Source organism: Lacerta agilis, chromosome 6, assembly GCF_009819535.1.
Source record: "Lacerta agilis isolate rLacAgi1 chromosome 6, rLacAgi1.pri, whole genome shotgun sequence".
NCBI classification, from domain to species: Eukaryota; Metazoa; Chordata; class Lepidosauria; order Squamata; family Lacertidae; genus Lacerta; species Lacerta agilis.
Window position 1 is genome coordinate 50,219,744 of NC_046317.1, and position 19,633 is coordinate 50,239,376.

At 43.0% G+C, this 19,633-nt stretch overlaps 1 protein-coding gene across 1 annotated transcript; it reads left to right on the forward strand.

The window, feature by feature from the left end:
- The first annotated feature begins 1,667 nt into the window (after positions 1-1,667).
- LOC117048589 lies at positions 1,668-13,975 on the forward strand. The gene is made up of 6 exons (XM_033152603.1): positions 1,668-2,430; positions 3,954-4,066; positions 5,210-5,307; positions 9,004-9,125; positions 12,439-12,535; positions 13,688-13,975. The coding sequence occupies exons 1-6, from the start codon at positions 1,955-1,957 to the stop codon at positions 13,697-13,699; spliced, it is 918 nt and encodes a 305-aa protein (XP_033008494.1). The 5' UTR covers positions 1,668-1,954; the 3' UTR covers positions 13,700-13,975.
- The last annotated feature ends 5,658 nt before the right edge of the window (positions 13,976-19,633 follow it).

The following is a 19,633-nucleotide window of genomic DNA, read 5'->3' on the forward strand; positions in this document are numbered from 1 at the left end:
CTTTGTGGTGCCACAGGATTTTTGGTTGTGAAGGCAAATTTATTGTGGCATAATAGTAGGGTAGGAGAACTGAAAATAATGCCAATACAGTGGTACCTTGGTTCTCAAACTTAATCCATTCCAGAAGTCGATTCCAAAACCAAAGCGTTCCAAAACCAAAGCATTCTTTCCCATAGAAAGTAATGCAAAATGGATTCATCCGTTCCAGACTTTTTAAAACAACCCCTAAAACAGCAATTTAACATGAATTTTACTATCTAACGAGACCATCGAGCCATAAAACAAAAACAATAATCAATGTACTGTACTATAAAATAAATAAAACAGCATTGTAAATCAGGCATGTTCAACTTCAAGTAGGCTGCTTCCCCTGAGGGGCCAGGGGATGGGTGCAGGGTGGGTGAGCGCACAGCTCTCTTTCTCCCCACAAGCCAGCCCTTTCTCTCCCCCCCCCCAGCAGCCCCCTCTCTCTCTTTCCCTCCTCAAACCAGCTGGGCTGCGGAGCTCTCCTCCGAACACTGCAGTTACAATGGGGGACGCAAATTAGCAGCACAACAGTAAAAATGGAAGCTCAGGACTCGAAATGGAGCATGTTCGACTTCCGAGGCAAAGTTCACAAACCTGAACACCTACTTCTGAGTTTCCAGTGTTTGAATTCCAAGTTGTTCATGAAATAAGCTATTAAAAAACCAAGGTACCACTGTATAGGTGAATCTAAAAAGACTGGGACACAAATTTTCACAGCCCTCTAGCAGCTATGATGGCTTATTTAACAGTAGTATTGTATTTAGCATAGTATTACGGTAACTCTAGAAGTGTATACTCGATTCTGACCAAACTAAGCCTCCTAGAGCAAAATATACCAGTTAAAAAGAACTGCTACAGTGGTACCTCACAAGACGAAAAACTCACTAGACGAAAGGCCATGTTTAGGTGGAATCTTCTTTCTTGTAGTTTGAATCCATTGCCCTGTGTCCGCTTCTCTGCTGCTCCAGAGAAGCGGACACGGGGCAATGGATTCAAACTACAAGAAAGAAGATTCCACCTAAACATTAGGAAGAACTTCCTGACAGTAAGAGCTGTTTGACAGTGGAATTTGCTGCCAAGGAGTGTGGTGGAGTCTCCTTCTTTGGAGGTCTTTAAGCAGAGGCTTGACAGCCATCTGTCAGGAATGCTTTGATGGTGTTTCCTGCTTGGCAGGGGGTTGGACTGGATGGCCCTTGTGGTCTCTTCCAACTCTATGATTCTATGATTCTAATGCACTTTTTCCAGAAAACTCAATTATAAATTATTCCTGTCCTAGCTGAAAGTGTGAGTTGTGTTATTGTTTTGCATAGGAGACAAACTATTGATACCCAGCACTGTTTGGTCTTGGCTACAAAAATGGAAATGGATCGAAGCATGTTGAACTTTGCAAAACACACACACGCTCAGCATAATTTAACATGCATAGCATCTGTACTCACAGTCAGCGCGAGCCACTGCCAGTAAGAACAGACACTATTAGGCTAGATGGACAAATAGCCTCATCTGGTATAAGGCAGGTTCCTCTGTTTCCATTGAACCACCTTTCCCTTATTGTAGCATTTTTCTGCTCTGAGAGTTATAACTTGGGCCCAGTGCCCTGAGAATTATTACAGATAATAATGATATTTGGAGCTGTAGACCTGCACAGATATCCCCAAAGAGCTCTTATTCCATTCCTGGCCATCTTTTAATCTGTTAATTAGTTGTTGTTATCTGAGCCAGGAGAGCAAAAGGTGAACTCCGGATTGCAAAGCCACTAGGTGATCTCTCTTGTGGCTCCACCCCCTCCAAGAATTCTAGAATCCTCAGAAGATTCTGAGCAGTTGGTTTTTCAGTTTGAAGCTCTGATTCCAATCTGTTGAGACGAGCAGCCACTTTTGGGTGCCAGAGCAGCTTCCAAAGTTAGCCTGCAGAAGTCCAAAAACCAATGGATACTCTCACAGCCTCCTCTGTTTCCAACAGGCCCTGGGTGCTCCAGTTCTTCAGAAACCTCTTTGGGAGCAGCAGGCATGTCACGCAGGAGGGGCAGAGAACCAAGGCGAAAGACGAAGATAACGCCAAGAGTGAACTCCTGGAGTCTCCTCTGCCCGATAAGGGCCTTGAAGCAACCTTGCCGGGCAAAGAGCCTGATGCCACCAATACTTCTCCCAATGAGATCTGTGGGGGGTTGATGGGCAGCTGCCCTGAAGAGCTATCGTTGCTGAAGGAAATAAGCCTGGGAGACACTACCCCTACGAAAGAGAACAAACTGCCCACTTCATTTCACTCCGCTAGGATGGAGATGGGAGACTCAGGTGGCTTTGCTGACCCCATGATAAGTGGCATGGCCAAGGACCCATGTGAGAAAGTTCCTGTCACGGGAGAGAAGGAAGAAGAATCTGATGACAGGGAGACGGTGGGAAAGTGAGTGTCACCAATGCTGAGGCCAAGTCTCAGCACACAGAACAGTGTTGAAAACTCTCAGGGTGGTATTCAGCTACGTTTTTCTCAGAGTAGACCCATTGGAATTAATGAACATGACTAAAATCCACTTTGAGTAAAACTTGGTTATTTCTAATAGGATTAACATCCATTCAGATTGCTTCCCATACAGGAATGTGGGAAAATAGATCATAGCTGTCAACCCTCCCTGCTGTTCCCCACTGCTATATACATAGCTGTCAACCATCCCTGCTGTTTCCCAATGCTATAATAAGGGAATTTCCTGCAAAAAAGGGGAAAGGTTGACAGCTATGAAATAGATGGGCAAATATTGCAAAGCCCTTCACAAAAACCACTTGTGTTAACTGGCTTCTGTATTACATGGGTACTAATTAGGAATGGAATTGCTCATTGACTGTTCCGGCTGTTCTTGGCTTCAAAAGGCCAAACACTTAATTTTGTGTTAAACTTTCCATGAGGTTGATTATCACACACTGAGTTGAGATATGTGGGGCTTTGCCTTGCTAACTGAAGTTCACTGTATGAGATGTTAACCATGAAAATGCATGTGGAAGGAAGAGTTACTACAGTTGGCAGCCAACCAGAATTTCACAAGCCTGACTTGTTATCATTTAGACTGGCTGCCAACAGCAGAGGATGCAAAGTCAGAAAAAATGCAGCAGAACTTGATTTAGCACATCTGTGTGTCTGCAGGCACAATAATATGAATGCATGTGCACTCTGCTGTTAGATGGAGATCTGCTTTTGCTGCCTTGCAGATGAGCTCAACACTCTTCCTCTCAGCTGAGCAATTGCCTGCTACCTTCTTCCAGGTTGCTCAAATCCTATGGAGACAAGGCTGAAAGTGAGGCCTTTGGACAGTAAAAGGAGCATTCCTGTTACAAAAAAAAAAACACTTTGCACATTCTCCGCCTCCAACACATTTAAAATGGAGTTCTGAACATGCTCAGAAGCACTCGGCAGGAGGTGTCTGGATTTTTGAGAACAAAATTTGCAGTCCTGTAGTTACACTTAAAACTTCTCATCCGTATATAATGAATAATCATTAACAGTTAATAATTCAATTTTAAGTAGAAGTATTTGCATAAGCAGTGCTACCATGAATAATTCTTAATGCAATATTTCCATGTGAAGAGGTTTCCATAATCTGTTATTACTATAAACCACAGATTATCATGGAGACTAACTACCTGGGTCTTTTAGATACAGACTGAAGGCTTTGTTCATGCAGTCAACTAAAGGGCTTGACTTAGAGACAGGCCTCATCCCAGGAAATTCTCTTTTAAAATTTTAATCCCCATCAACATCATTGCTTTTATTCACTACAATAAATCCACCTGTCTGTGGCAATGTAGCAGTTATCGCAGCTGATAAAGATGTGGAGTTTGGGTGTAGATATTAGGGTGGCAAGAGAAAAAGTGAGGAATGAAGCACCAATGTGGGGGTCCCCTTCTTCTATGCAATAATTGTGTGTTTGACTTTAGGGATGAATTTCCCCAGGTCCTATGTGCAGATGATGGAGTTGCCATGTCTGCTGGATCCATGACTGATGTTAAAGGCTGTAGCGTTGAAGAGGAAAGAGAGCATCTACTGAAAGGTGAGGGCTGGAAGAAGATTCCCACTCACCCATATGGCAGTTGCTGTACCCCCCCCCCCAAGCTGCCATGACTTGATTGTTTTCATCCTATTCAATACCAGATGTTTGAGGTTTGAGACGTGTATTTCAAGCAAGCAGGAGGCAAACCTTGCAATCAGGAACACCCAGTATTACGTCAGATGGCCCATTAAAGATGGGTAAGAGCTACAGCTGCAGTTCTTATTAGGCGATTCCATTGAATTATATTGTGCAGAGGCTGTATTCACACCAGTAGAAGCTGGTCCAATAACAGATCCCACAGTGAAAGCAGCAAGGTGACTAAGTGGGTCAAATATTGCAGGTGTCCAGATATCTCTGAGTGAGAAGATTTCACTGACAAAGTTTGGGAGTAGGCTGAAGCCTTTTATGCAGGCGTAGGCAAACTCGGCCCTCCAGATGTTTTGGAACTACAACTCCCATGATCCCTAACAAGACCAGTGGTCAGGGATGATGGGAATTGTAGTCCCAAAACATATGGAGGGCTGAGTTTGCCTATGCCTGGTTTTATGTCTCCAGACTACCTCCTCCAGGCTCTCCTCACTTGTGGGGAAATTCAATCAATCAGTCAATCAATCAATCATTCTATATGTATGCTGCCTTTCCTAAGTTAAAACAATGCCCAAGGTGGCTTACAACATATCAAAAGTTAAATAACTAAAGGATAACAAAAGTAATCATAAAGATCCAAAATAAAGATACAAAAAATTAACTTCAACAACAGTAAGAACCCACCACAACAACCCCCACCCCACCCCAGTGTAATGTATCTTATCTTACACCACTGATCTGGAGAGGTACTATGGGAGGCATTTGTTTTCTCAGACTCAGGGGAAGGTGGCTGTGAGGATTTGGGCCCTGACCCTACAGGCTTTAGTAGACTAAGAGATTCTCCTGGAGACTCCTGTCTCACAGCCTCAAGCATAGTGGTCTCCTAATCTGCAGCAGCCAGTTCAGAGCCCTGCTCCTTGACCTGACTCCTTAGCTGGTGCCTGTGCAGCCTCAAGCTCTGCGGCTGAATTGCTGCTGGATTTAGAGGTCATTACAACCCACCCTGGTATATGGAGAGACTTCATGAGTTGGTGACGTGGCTTTTCTTTTAAACAGAAGATGTACAAGAAGAACCTCCAAAAGCAGACCTCTCTCCATGGAACAGACTCCTCAATATGTACAAGCAGCGCCGGTGGCTTCCTGCTTCTAAAGTGGTAAATATGCAACAGGGAGTTGTTGCTGGGTTTCCCCCCCCCCTCCCTCTGTGCAAGTGGCATTTTTATATCGTAAGCAAGGATAAATATGTGATTTCCATTAGAAGAGTGAAGGTAACAAAATTACATTGTGAGCTGGCCTCTAGAATCCCCCTGATCACATCCCTCCCAACGCAATGTAGATTTGCTTTGCTTAAAAATCAAAATATAAGTGGGATTTGAGAGTATCTATGCTAGCTGCCAGTGCCACATATATTTTTTTTATTTGTTTAAATATAACAACCCACCTTTTCATCCATCAGCCCACAAGCTGGCTCACAATAGCTATTATCATCCAGTGAAAATATTAAGAATGAAAAAGGAGCAACACAGCAGTAGGAATCAGTAGATCTAGTAGAAATCAAGACAATAATCAGCAAAATGGCAAGCAACAAGACTTGCAAATAGAAAATATCAAGGAGTCTTGATATTACAAGTGGTGGCTCCTCCATCAAGAAACTGTCTCCAAATAGGGACAGTTGTCATGCCTGTGATCTTGTGGTGCTCAATAAATGTTAAATTATAACAGCAGACATCTTAGAGATACTTAAGAAACCCTTGAAATAGGGTATGGCAAAATAATTCAGGGCCAGCAGTCATAGCCCTTCAGCTGCATTAAGTGCTATTATTTGTTGGCAGATATATACCTGGTTATGGGGGGGGGGACACACACAAACAGATTAACAGTGGACTTAAAAGACCATGAAATGCAAGAAATGTACAGCATGTGACATTTCTATGCAGAGCCCAAATGTATGGATGTAATCCCAGTGACCTCATTTTAGCAGTGCTAATTTAACACCCATATTGGAAGGGAGACCTTGATTCAGACTGAGTCCTAAACAAATACAATCAAATACGCTGATTAGCTCAGCATTAACTGAAATTCTAGTTTCACACTGGAGACTCATTTTAAAGTTGTTGTTGTTGACATATCAGCAGCCGAGTGTCCTAAAAAACTAAGAGACCTAACACCAGAGCCGTCTTTCCCATAGGGTTTAGTGGTGTGTTGTGCCAGGGTGCCGGCCTCTCAGGGGTGCCCCAGCGAGTGGGGGAGCTGTGTGGCTTTGCCGGCAGCCTCCCCTTTCCCTGCACACCTGCCAGCTGTGCCCCACCAACCATATGGCTGGTGGGCATGCAGCTTCCCTCCCAAGGCTCTACGGGTATCGCTCTCCTCCTGAGGAGGCTTGGGAGGGACACAACTTCACTCCCAAGCCTCTGTGGGGATCGCTCTCCCGCAGTAGCATGGGGGAGATTTGCACCCCCAATGGCTGGCAGTGCGCAGCTACAGCCACCCCAAGACTATCCATGGTAATTTGGGGGCGCTGGGCGGATATTTCCACCCTGGCGCCACATCTGCTAAAGACGGCCCTGCCTAACATCAGCATCTGACTTCCTTGAGTAGCTGCGTGCTACTCTGTCTTCCTTGGGCCTCCTCAAGAGCAGTGCTCTGGTAACTGCAATTCGGTTGCCATCAGTGGCAGGTTTAGGAGCGCGACTGGTTTGCCCACACTGGGCGCTGAACTGAGAGGGCACTGGAGGGGATGCCACAACAATGACTTAGAAGAGAAGGTGAGAGCCACAGGGTGCATGTGCCAAATTTTGGTGTTGCACTGGGCGCCACTGAAATTTGAAAGCCCAAAGTCCGCCACTGGTGACATCCCTTATTTTACTTTTCCCACAATGCCCTGGACACGTTTCAGTCCAAGCAAAAATCAAGAGTGTAAGCTATTTCTCATTGCTACCATCACCATGCTTGGAAAATCTATTCTGTCAGTTTCTGCCCGTGAGTCAGCTGTTACATGCCAGCATCACATGACAATAAACACTTTTTAGCGTTCAAATAGCTTTGTATACATTATCTCAGTCAGCTTACAATAACGCTGAAAAGTAGGGCAACCTTTTTGCCCTTGTATTGTGGGTGTGGAGGGCAAGATCTGAAAGACAGTAGCATGCCTAAGGCCACCTCAGAGCTGAGGTGAAGACGGGGGATTTCCCAACTGCCTGTTTTCTTAACCACTGTACCAGCACAACGCCTCTGCCCATAAAACATCAAGTAGCTGCAGCTATAGCAATGGCTTTTGCACATGTTTCTCTTTCAATCCTTACCACACAGATAAGCAAGTGCTTGTGCAAAGGGCTTAATCATGCCTATTTTTAGTAACGTGTTTCGCAGCCACATGGAAATGGCTTCATAAGCATCTTTTCGCACCATATACATTGCCCTCAACACTGTTAGTGCCTAATGATTGGGAGTGCTTACATAGCTGGGTATTGCAGCAGCATTACAGTAAGTAATAGCCAGTTACCATAATTAGTCATAATTTTAACTATTCTGTTGCTTGGCGCATTGGCTTTCCAATCAGAGGGAAAGGGGACGTTTCATATAACAGCCCACAAGACTTAGCACAAGCCTAACCAGGTCTACTCAGAGGAACTGGGCAAGGAGGAAAGGGTTAATTTCCTTCATGGGCACATATCACCTTGTGTATGAGATAAGCAAACAGGTGCAAGGTCAGCAAAGCCGGTTGTTATGGCTGTGACCCAGGCATGTCAACTCATTAGTCAGTCAGTGAGCCTGTCTGTGAGTCGGAGTCTGGAGCAACAGAGATACTTTGTCCTTGTCATCTGTATCTGTATCTGTATCACCACCAAGTGTCCAGGACTGTATTACTGAAGTCTAATCTTCTACAGCAGTAGACTATTTTTGTACCTTAACATGCCCCTGTGGGGTGAATGGAACTGGGGACAACTTCCAGTACATGGGTATCTTGCCTCAGATTTCCCACAGGTAAACCACCACATACCTGGTCTTCTGGTAGTGGAGTTGTTGAATCTTACTGGAAGTGGGGGGGACAAGGGGAAGGGGGGGACTGTATTAATTCAGCACTTTGGTGGAGCCAATCTGGTACTCCCACCAGTGCACCCACACAGGGTGTGTGTCTGCTTTTTTTAGCCTGTTTTATATTTTCTGGCTGTTTACTTCCCCCTCCCCTCCTGGGTTGAACACATGTAGCATATATTGGTGGCCATTTTTCTGGCATAGCAGTGGTACATCTTCTTCCTCAGCATAATAGGTGCATATGGTTGCTGTGGTTAGGCTGCAATCCTAAACATACTTACTAAACATACATACAGTGGTCTTCTGCAGAAACATGCAGAATAATTCTAAGCATGTTTATTTAGAAATATTTCTCACCAATTTTGATGCAGCTTCTTCCCAAGTCAGTGTGCAAAGGATTTCCTTCCTTCTTCCCAAGTCAGTGTGCAGGCATCTGTCAGATGCTTTGTTTCTTTCTGTTTTAATCTTGTAAGTTTTGGGTCATTTCATTTTTGCAACAGTCCATGACTAATATCAATAAAATTGAACTGCACTCATGCAGTCCCAATAGAATCAGACTTCAAACATCAATAATTGTTCAAAATCGAAATTACATTCTTGGTCCACTTGTGAAATTATAATATAATATAATATAATATAATATAATATAATATAATATAATATAATATAATATAATATAATATAGGTATTTATGCAATTTCAGAAACCTTGCTATAATTGGATAATTAAAACTAAATTCCATTTTATCTGGCCACATCTTCTGAATACGTTTTCTATCTATCTATCTATCTATCTATCTATCTATCTATCTTCAGGATATTCCAGTACAACCAGTTGTTGAAGATGATGCTACATTGGATCTAATGGTTTATGGAATTGCAACGCCCAAAGCTCATGTCACCCTGTCAAATTCCTCTGCAGTTGCCAGTGCTTGTGGGTAAGTTTTTTGTGGTGCTCTTCATCCCCCAGATTCTGAAACATTGAGTAGTTGTTCCCCAAATACCAAAATTTGTGCAAAGTGATGTTGAAATGTAGAATGTAACAAATGAGAATAAGTGACAAAAGATTGTGGGGTGCCTCTGGCCCCTAAGCAGAGGTTCCAGCTAGAACAATGATGGACCACCAGATTTATACTCTAAAGAGGGTTCTTCAGCTCTTCACTAAGCCAACTGGAGTCGATAAATGAAAATGAATCGTCAGGTGGAGTGCTGGGAACAACTTTGGATAGTACCACATGTGACCACTAGATGTCAATGTCCAATTTAGAAATAATTCACCTGGCTAAAGTGTGTATCCAATTGTGGCTGTAAAGTCATTAAAATGGAATACTGTACAGTACTTGGGTTAAAAGAAAACACCCTGGTTTAAGGGGCAATAATTTGGAATGGAGAATTTATAGTGAATTACCCTGATACAGAGTCTTTAATTTACTGATGTATTTAAAAATACTTACTCTTTCTTAATCTGCTGTAAGGATTATAATTAGATATATACGATTGTACATTTTAAATTGACTACGCAAAAGCATTTGACTGTGTCGACCACAGCAAACTATGGCAAGTTCTTAAAGAAATGGGAGTGCCGGATCACCTCATTTGTCTTCTGAGAAATCTCTATGTGGGACAAGAAGCTACAGTTAGAACTGGATATGGAACAACTAATTGGTTCAAAATTGGGAAAGGAGTACGACAAGGCTGTATATTGTCCCCCTGCTTATTTAACTTATATGCAGAATTCATCATGCGAAAGGCTGGACTGGATGAATCCCAAACCGGAATTAAGATTGCCGGAAAAAATATCAACAACCTCAGATACGCTGATGATACTACCTTGATGGCAGAAAGTGAGGAGGAATTAAAGAACCTTTTAATGAGGGTGAAAGAGGAGAGCGCAAAATATGGTCTGAAGCTCAACATCAAAAAAACTAAGATCATGGCCACTGGTCCCATCACCTCCTGGCAAATAGAAGGGGAAGAAATGGAGGCAGTGAGAGATTTCACTTTCTTGGGTTCCATGATCACTGCAGATGGTGACAGCAGTCACGAAATTAGAAGACGCCTGCTTCTTGGGAGAAAAGCAATGACAAACCTAGGCAGCATCTTAAAAAGCAGAGACATCACCTTGCCGACAAAGGTCCGTATAGTTAAAGCTATGGTTTTCCCAGTAGTAATGTACGGAAGTGAGAGCTGGACCATAAAGAAGGCTGATCGCCGTAGAATTGATGCTTTTGAATTATGGTGCTGGAGGAGACTCTTGAGAGTCCCATGGACTGCAAGAAGATCAAACCTATCCATTCTCAAAGTAATCAGCCCTGAGTGCTCACTGGAAGGACAGATCCTGAAGTTGAGGCTCCAGTACTTTGGCCACCTCATGAGAAGAGAAGACTCCCTGGAAAAGACCCTGATGTTGGGAAAGATGGAGGGCACAAGGAGAAGGGGACGACAGAGGATGAGATGGTTGGACAGTGTTCTCGAAGCTACTAACATGAGTTTGGCCAAACTGCGAGAGGCAGTGAAGGATAGGCGTGCCTGGCGTGCTCTGGTCCATGGGGTCACGAAGAGTCGGACACGACTGAACGACTGAACAACAACAACAACATTTTAAATCTGCAATTTGTTGGTGTTGATTATTTAAGTGTAAATGTGTATGAATGTGAAAAGTATTTTAGTAAAAACCAGCCCTGGTGGTGGCAAATCTTTTTGACAAACATGCCATAGGTCAAGTCCAAAGTCTTAGAGAGTGCCACCCTAGTAGGTACACATTCCATATTCATCATCCTGTGCCTTTGTGTGAGTCTGCTGAGCTGGGGAACAGGGAGCAGATGGCTGTGTAGCAAGGGGTGGGGAGCAAGAATGAGGCTCAAAATTAATATGCTACAGCCATAAACCTCTCTTATTTGTGCTGCTTATAACACCTGTGCCAAAGGCTGGCTATCCATGATATATTATAGAACCGCAGAAAAAGTAAAGGACTTAATAAGACACCCTCTGACCTTCCTAAATTTATTTTCTTATATAGAATATGCACAGTTATTGCTGAGGATCCAGTTGACCTATTCAAAAGCACTGCTTCTGTAGGAATTCCGCTCCCCCCCAATAATTTAAATTAAAACTATCCCATATGTATTAAAATTAAAGGTTTCACCACCCTCCTCTTACCCATAGCAATGACTTACATTTTGTAAATCTTTAAAAACTATTTCCTTTTAAGTATAACATTGATCTACACCAGCAGTAGAATTCATAAATGCTGTTTCTGTTAAAAAGCAAACAGATGATCCTCTCACAAACTTGGGGTCCACCTTTTGTGCAGTTAAAAAAATATGGTTGGATCACTGTGATCATTGGATAAATAGTGGTATAGAGATTTAAGAACAACAACAACAACAACTGATCACTGATCACCCGGATAAACTTTAATCTGCCTTTAATTGGCCTCTAGAAGTGCTACAGATGTGATGAGCAGATGATTACCTTGAACTCTCATTACATCTCTGTTTTAATGAGCATTGAACTACCTACTGATAAGGTACTGTGCTGGATCCTTTTGAGGGCAATGCATAATAGTATAACAGTTGTCCTTTAGAGAGCAGTGCAGTAAGTTCATTTGAAAGCTGAACATGAAGTTTAATCTGTTATAAACTTCTTGTTGTTTTTAAAATAAAGCCAGTGATAGTTGGAACTCTAAGACTGACTTTTGCTAGGTATACTTTGTACAAGCTATTTTATTTATAGCATTCAGATTTTAGAGAAAGGAACGAGAATGGCTATTCAGATTCTGAGACTGACCCAAGCTATGACTTTAGGGCAGTCGTGTTTGTTTATTTAAATAAGAGCATTTATAAACAACTTAATATTTTATTTAAAAAATCCCTGAGTGGTGTACAACATAAAAACTAAATAATATCATGAAAACAAAAATACAACACAAAATCAATAAAATGGTAATATAAAAATGTGTAAAAGCGGGCATTTTGGAGATTCAAGCAAATAGAAACAGGATCCAATCTTAAGGGTCCAGGAAAACTTAGGCAGGAAGATGTCTTTATGAGACGTTTAAGGCAACTGATGGTTGCAATATCAGTTTTTGGGTCACCGCCACTGGCTATTTGTAGCTTGTAGAATTTCCCCAGCTTTCTCTACTTTAGGCCTAACTGGTAAAATGAGAACAGTCAAGATTTTACAAGGTTCAATCAGTGCTAGCAACACTTCTAATCTAACTTTGTCTCTCCCTGCCCCCATGCAATCCAGGCTTCCTGAAAATGAAGATGGAGAAGTGGCTGGTGACTGTGAGACGGCACTCAGAGGCCCAGGAAGAAATTATGCTGGAAGTCTGGAGCACCCTAAGGTGTTGTAGATGCTAATATAGTCTGGGCGGGAATGGAAGCTCATAGCACTTTCCAACTTTCCCAACTTTTTGTTTTTAAAGTGCTATAGAATTGTCTTTTTTTGCTGAAACAGTGAAAGAGAGGGCACCCCTCTTCTAGTTCTCTAGTGAGAATGACAGGATCATGGTACTCACAGGCAAACCCTCCTGACAGAGGCTCTGAGCTTTTAACTGCTACATAATGGGCAGAAATCCAACAGTTGCAGCTTCTGAGCACTACTTCATTGCCATGCCAGCAAGGATGCAATACAGCCGGTGCAGACAAATAACCTTTGTTGGGGAGGGGGAAAGTCAACAACCCCAACCTCATCGACTGTAACATTGAATGTAGGCAACAACTTTACTTGCAGGTGGTAAATTGAATCCCTGAAAGGGTCATGCCCTGATCTTCATGGATGCTGAATTCTCCGGGGTTTTCTTTCAATCAGCAATCAGGACAATGGACTGAGCTCCTTGATTTTTTTCTTGGCTATTAATCAATGGAGCATCATTTTATATGTCTGCATTAGCAGGAAGAAGAGGTAGGGTAAGATAAAGGACCAGTGTGGAACAGTGGCTAGTGTGTAGAAAACCTTAGTTTAAATCACTGCTAGGCTATAAAACTGTCTGGGTGAACATGGTCTGGCATTAGCACATGGCATCCTCAGGCATCTGGGCAGCTACTGATGCTCACCCTCTTTTTGGCTGGTGCTCTGATCAACACCAGGTGGCTGGGACTGAGAGCCACCATTTAAGTTTCCCACAATGCCCCACAGCAATTGGGTATGTTTTGGAAATCAAAATGGCAGCTTCCATCCCCAACAGCACTGTTTGAAGTACTGCTACTGCTGCCCACCATGGTTGCTGTTTCTAGAGCTCACCAACACTGAAGGAGACCTACCACTGACAGAGGAAGGGATCACCAAGGAGCCCTTTACCAGGGGGCCTTTCAAACTTAGAGCTGGCTCTGCTTTTGACAAGTATTCTCAAATATTCTTCAGGATGACTGTGAGCCCACAACACCACTTTGAAGGAGAAAGCAGAATTCAAATGTAGGATATCAGTGACAATGGAACTCCAGAGTGATCGTTGGTATGACTTTGTAACATTTTTCTTTCTTTCCCCCCTTGTTAGAATGTACACTGAGGAAACGCCGTCAGAGTCACTTTGAGTCTGCCAACTGCACCCTTCTCCACTTCGCTTGCTGGGAGGAAGATGGTCTACTAAGGATTGTTATTTGTACAAATTTCTTTCTTTCTTTCTTTCTTTCTTTCTTTCTTTCTTTCTTTCTTTCTTTCTTTCTTTCTGTTGCCCACTTTCCCCTTTGCTCCCCTTACAAATCCACCAGATGTGTTCGTAGTATATATTTCAGGTTGATGAACTGCTCTTCCACCTCCTCATTAAAGTTTTCCTGTGAATTCATATCTTTTTGTGTGTGTGCTTTTAATGTCACGCATGACAAAGCGAGACATCTCTTGAGGCTTCATGAAACACAGAAGGCTCATTCAGACTTCTGCTTGTCTCACCACTTTCCCCTTGGAAAACCCAATACTAACTGCTGAATCAGAACAAATGTCAATCGGGTTGTCCGTGGACTGATGTTTACTCTGATACAGTGTTAAAGAGCTGGTTTCCCCAGGGAAATCAGTGGGGCAAACAGAAAACCACTTGGATCTGTGCTTTCTAGGCACAGGACAAGCTGAAGGATGAACTATGTATGGGAACTCAACATAGATTAGATATTGACCTCAACATCAAACAAAATCTGAGTTTTTTGACCTATGCATTCTCTTGCTTACTGTTTCTTCGAGGTGATGCCAAGTTGAATATCTACCAAATATTTGGCATTCACATGTTCAGAGAGAAACTTTTGAGGACCATTAGGGAAGGCAAATTCTCTCCAGTTCCGCTTATTCCATCATTTCTAGTATTGTAACATTTTGGGTCAGGCAGCTGAGATCTTGTACTTCAATGTACTCTGGGTCCCTCCAGACCTTTTCATTACGCATTCATGATAATTCTTGCTCATGAGGATATCAAGGTGGTCATACACAATCCCAAATTCAATACTCTTTGTGTGTGCAAAAATGTTGGATGGTCACACACATATCCCATAACTTCCTGGTGAAATCCGTAATTACCGTATATATACCACAAATGTTCTGGTTTATCCTTTTCCCATTTTTGTTTCAGTATAGCCCCTCCAGACAGCAATAATGTGGCAGCATTAGAGATGCAACATGGAACAAACTAAGAACAAATTCACCATAAATGCACCATTATTGAGTCAAGAACAGATTGCAGAATAAAACAATAAAACACTAGTCTGGAGGGGCTTTCTATTATTCAACTCTTGATTGGCAGCTAGCTTCCAGAGTCACAGACAGAGATCTTTCCTAGCTCTAAAACCTGAAAACCTTTGTTCCTGCCTCTGTTTCAGAGTGTGGATTTGGACTAGGAAATGGATCTTGCTGCTCTCTTTATACCTTCAGCCTCTTGTAAGAGGTGAACTGTAGGCCACTCCTTGGCATTTATAACCACAGGCTGTGAGAATTGAGCCGGAATAGTTCTGGCAGCCCAAGGCCCCTGCTAATCTGGGAATTCTATGAGAGGAAACCCACACCCTGCAAACCTGCCAGACGACAAAGCCTTCTTCATACATGTTGACTCCCAGGGGATTGCAATATAGAGCAGTTAGGCCTCCTATTTTTGTACAGGTTTTATTGATTACTTTTCAGGATCTGCAGTTGCTTTGCCCTTAGCTTTGCAGCGTAAGTATGGCTGGCATCCAGAATATGGCTAATGTGTCTATTTCACAAAAGCACATAGTTTGTGGGCTAATCATCTTAGGTGCTATCACTTGTCTCCAAGATATATGCAAAAGTCTCTGGCTACTACTGCTACCTATTTTGATTATTGTGCCTCAGAGGATTTTCCTCAATATTGTACATGGTTTCTTCAGTTAGACACCAGGCTCAATAATAAGAATTTAAGGAATTATGGAATATTCTTTTCTATATTTGTTATATATGGGGTGTATGAGGTGTTAGGGAAGATAAGGTAAAGATAAAGGACCTCTAGATGGTTTAAGTCCAGTCAAATTTGACTATGGGGTGCTGTGCTCATCTCCTCTTTCAGGCTGAGGGAGCTGGTGTTTGTCCACAGACAGGTTTACGGGTTATGACTAAACTGAGTAGTACCTCTGCTGGGGTACCTGTTGTGCTCCTTCTTGTGTAGTTTGTCTTCCTTTGGTCTCCACCATATGTGACAAGCGCGCTGTCACTTTTTCCTCTCGCGCCGTTGGGCCCGCTCTCACTTAGAGAATTTGCCCCCACCTCACTGAACAACCTTTTACCAGGAGGTTTCTTTTCCTTTCCTCTTAAAATTCTAACCCAAAGTATCCTGCGGGGGACCTTTGTGAGGGGATATTTAGTAAGTTGGAGTCTCAGACAGGTTTTCTTTAAATAAGATTTATTTAAGGCAAGATAGCATGTAACACAAATGGATTAAACTTAGGTTACTTCAGGCATACAGTACAATTACACTTTAATTCGTCCTCAGTTGTTTTTGCGTTATAGGTTTGGTTCCTTTATACGGTGATACTTTCTTTCAGTTATCCTCCCCCTTTAACAATCCTGCTCCTGAGGTACCTTAAGCAATAGACCCAAGGGCTCTCCACACCCCCTTCCTTTCACTGGGTTTGGGAGTTTCTTTTCCTTAGAAGAATCTCCCCTCCAGACTAGATTTGAGTCCCAAGTAGGCTGTTCCTTTCCAGCTCCTACGTCTCCTGGCTCAACCTCTGCCTCCCAGTTAAATTCCGGTCTATTCCTCCTACAGGACACAACACTCTGCCTTCACAATACGCTCCAAGTGGGAGTTGTTTTTCCCAGAACCAACTCTTTCTCCCATTCACTCTTTATACCTCAACCTGTCTCCAGACCTCTCCAACCTCTATTCCAACCCACTCACCCAACCTCATTCTACCTAAAGGTAAAGGTAAAGGGACCCCTGACCATCAGGTCCAGTCGTGTCCGACTCTGGGGTTACGGTGCTCATCTCGCTCTATAGGCCAAGGGAGCTGGCGTTTGTCCGCAGACAGCTTCCGGGTCATGTGGCCAGCATGACAAAGCTGCTTCTGGCGAACCAGAGCAGCGCACGGAAACGCCGTTTACCTTCCTGCTGGAGCGGTCCCTATTTATCTACTTGCACTTTGACGTGCTTTTGAACTGCTAGGTGGGCAGGAGCTGGGACCGAGCAACGGGAGCTCGCCCCATCGCAGGGATTCGAACCGCCGACCTTCTGATCAGCAAGCCCTAGACTCTGTGGTTTAACCCACAGTGCCACCTGGGTCCCTCATTCTACCTAACCCTCTCTCAAATCCTGTCCTTTTAAACTCTCCCTCCTGGAACCATGGCCAATCAGAGGCTGCCATTCATTAACCATTTGCTGGCAGGGAAAAACAAAACAAAAGAAACATTTTTTGATCCAACCGGTCCAGCAAAACCAACTTTTTCATCACACCCTGCACTCGGCATTCTCCTGTGCTTCCTAGAAGCCATCAGCATGCAACAGCAGCCACACCCTGGGAACAGTTTCGACTGGCCAGCTAAACCAGGTGAGGGTAGCGGATGAGTCTCAAACAGTTAGGGACTTCCCCTACATGCAAGGACAGGCTCCAGCAGATTGTGCAGATGAGACCAATAATGGGTCTAACATAGGGTTGCCATATGTCCAAAATTTCACGGACATAGCCAGGATTTGGCCGTTGAAAACAGTGTCCTGGCAGAAATTGCTTAAATGTCAGAAGTGTAGAAAAAAGCTCAACAACTTTGCCAAATTGTCTGGATTTTAACTTTTTTGAAATAAGGCAGCCCTAGAGTCAAGAAGGTGGTTTCTGCACAAGCTGTAGAGGGAAGTGAGGGGCAGATGGGGCTTGTCAACCTGGTAAAGTAGCCCATCTAGGAGAAGGAAAACTCTTATCCTACACCTCTGCTGCCTTGTGGGACATCCTACACAAATATGGAGTGGAATCCCTAAGATGGCTGGATGGGGTCTTGTATGCCCGGTATGCCTCCTTCTGGCAACTCATGCAGCCAAGCTGGTGCCAAATGTATTGCTCTGCTTTCCTCTGAACTATGTCAGTGAGGCTGGGGTGGGGGTGGGGGTATTGTCATCCGGGCAGCCCAGGACCTCCATACACACTGCCCAGGCTTGTGACCCAAGGAGGTCACTTCAATGCTGCTAACACAGTGGTCGGACTTTGCCCCCAGAAGCACACTCCATTTTCTCTTGAGACAGACGGATGCCACCAAAATTTCTCAGCCTGAAATATTCTATTTCTGTTTCTATTTAAGCTATAGGTGAGTCAGTGTCTACTATTTTGAGAGGAGGAGGAACCCTATGATTATTACCAAATATGGTGAAACCAAGGAGACGCCTTACAATACTTCATAGTTTAAAAATTATGTATTGTTATGGGTTTACTTGGTTTCAGCATAGGTGGTTCCTGTTCCACTCAGAATAGTGGTGAACTGGCTCTCATCGTCATCAACCTCCCAATATTCTGGCAATAATTAGACTTTAGTCACTGAAACCACTGGTGTTTCTTCTTGGCATTGGATGAAATGACTGTACTTAGGTCAAGAAAGTTCATCACACAGAGGCCCGTATTACTTTTGTGAAGAGATACAATTCTTGCACGCCTCATTCCCCAAATACTAAAACCTTGTGAGATCCAAACTGGGCTGGATTTAGGTTTGATGAGGCCCTAAGCTACTTTATATGTCCAGCTGTCCTTTGTCAACAACAAACTGTCGCTGTTTTTTGTGTTGAATATATGCTATATGGTAATTTATGGACCTAATAGGTATCTAAAGCCATTTGCACATAACAAATAGGAGCATACACAACACAAAACACTTGCTGTATGTAGGTTTTAGTGTATTTGGGTTTTTTTATCTTATACTTTGGAAATGTACATCCAGGTTTTTCCCCTTTAATTTTTTGGGGCCCCCCAAGAGAGTGGGGTCCTAAGTTATAGCTTGTTTAGCTTATACCTAAATCCGGCACTAGATCCAGATGTGGAATCAGGAGCAATTCATTCAGCACTTCCGCCTTGTTCAAAACTACATTTGTGGTGCTTGAGATATTTCCCAAATTTGTGGTGAAGCAGTTGCCTGCCTGATTCACCACAAGTATGGCTCACCATGCTGATTCACCATGTCCGTACCATGTCATTGCAAGCCTTTAGAAAGTGAACTGAGCAAAGGAATGTTGCAAGCCCTAATTTGTGGTTATGTTGAAGCAAGCAGATGAATGCTTCACTGTGAACTTGGTGGTCACTGTGAGCACAGTACTCTAGCTGGTACTGAGGTGGAATGGTCCTAGGAAGCCATATATTTACTGGCCAAATATGTGTATTTCCTTGGGAGTGAGACTGGATTCCCAAGTTCTTTTTAAATATGATAGAACCATTGACAGGTGACTCGTACTCATCATTTTTGCAGAGTGCGAATTTCTTCTGATCCTGTCCCTAATTGAGGGGATGTTAATGAAATTATTGGAAGTTCTCATAAGATGGTTTTGAGATCTCTCTTCCTAAGTCTGTACATAATGCTTATATAACCTGAAGGCGGGCTGTCAAAACTGTGTACTGTTTTATAATGAATTGTTGGGTCTCTGGACCGTAATAAAGATTTTATTATTATTATTATAAGATGGTTTTAACTGGCTGAGAACACATTTCTGTTCATAATGGACATTTATTAAAATTCTTCCTTTTCTCTAGGACTTTGTGATCATGATATAGCTTTCAGCCTTGCTTTAATATCTCTGTCCTTGACTGGTACATCATAAACTGATGGAAGCACTAACTATCATTTAACATGATCCAGAGAAAAGGTTTAAAATTTAATCTGAGGAAAAGGTGCCAGGTTCTTTGGTGATTCATGGGTACATTTCTCATATTGTGTTTGGAACAAACCATAAAACAGATTTAAGAAATGAGCTACAAAATGGATTAGCTGCTCTTCAGGAACAGCTCAGCTGAACTATAATGTAAACAGGCAAGCTGTCAGTTTT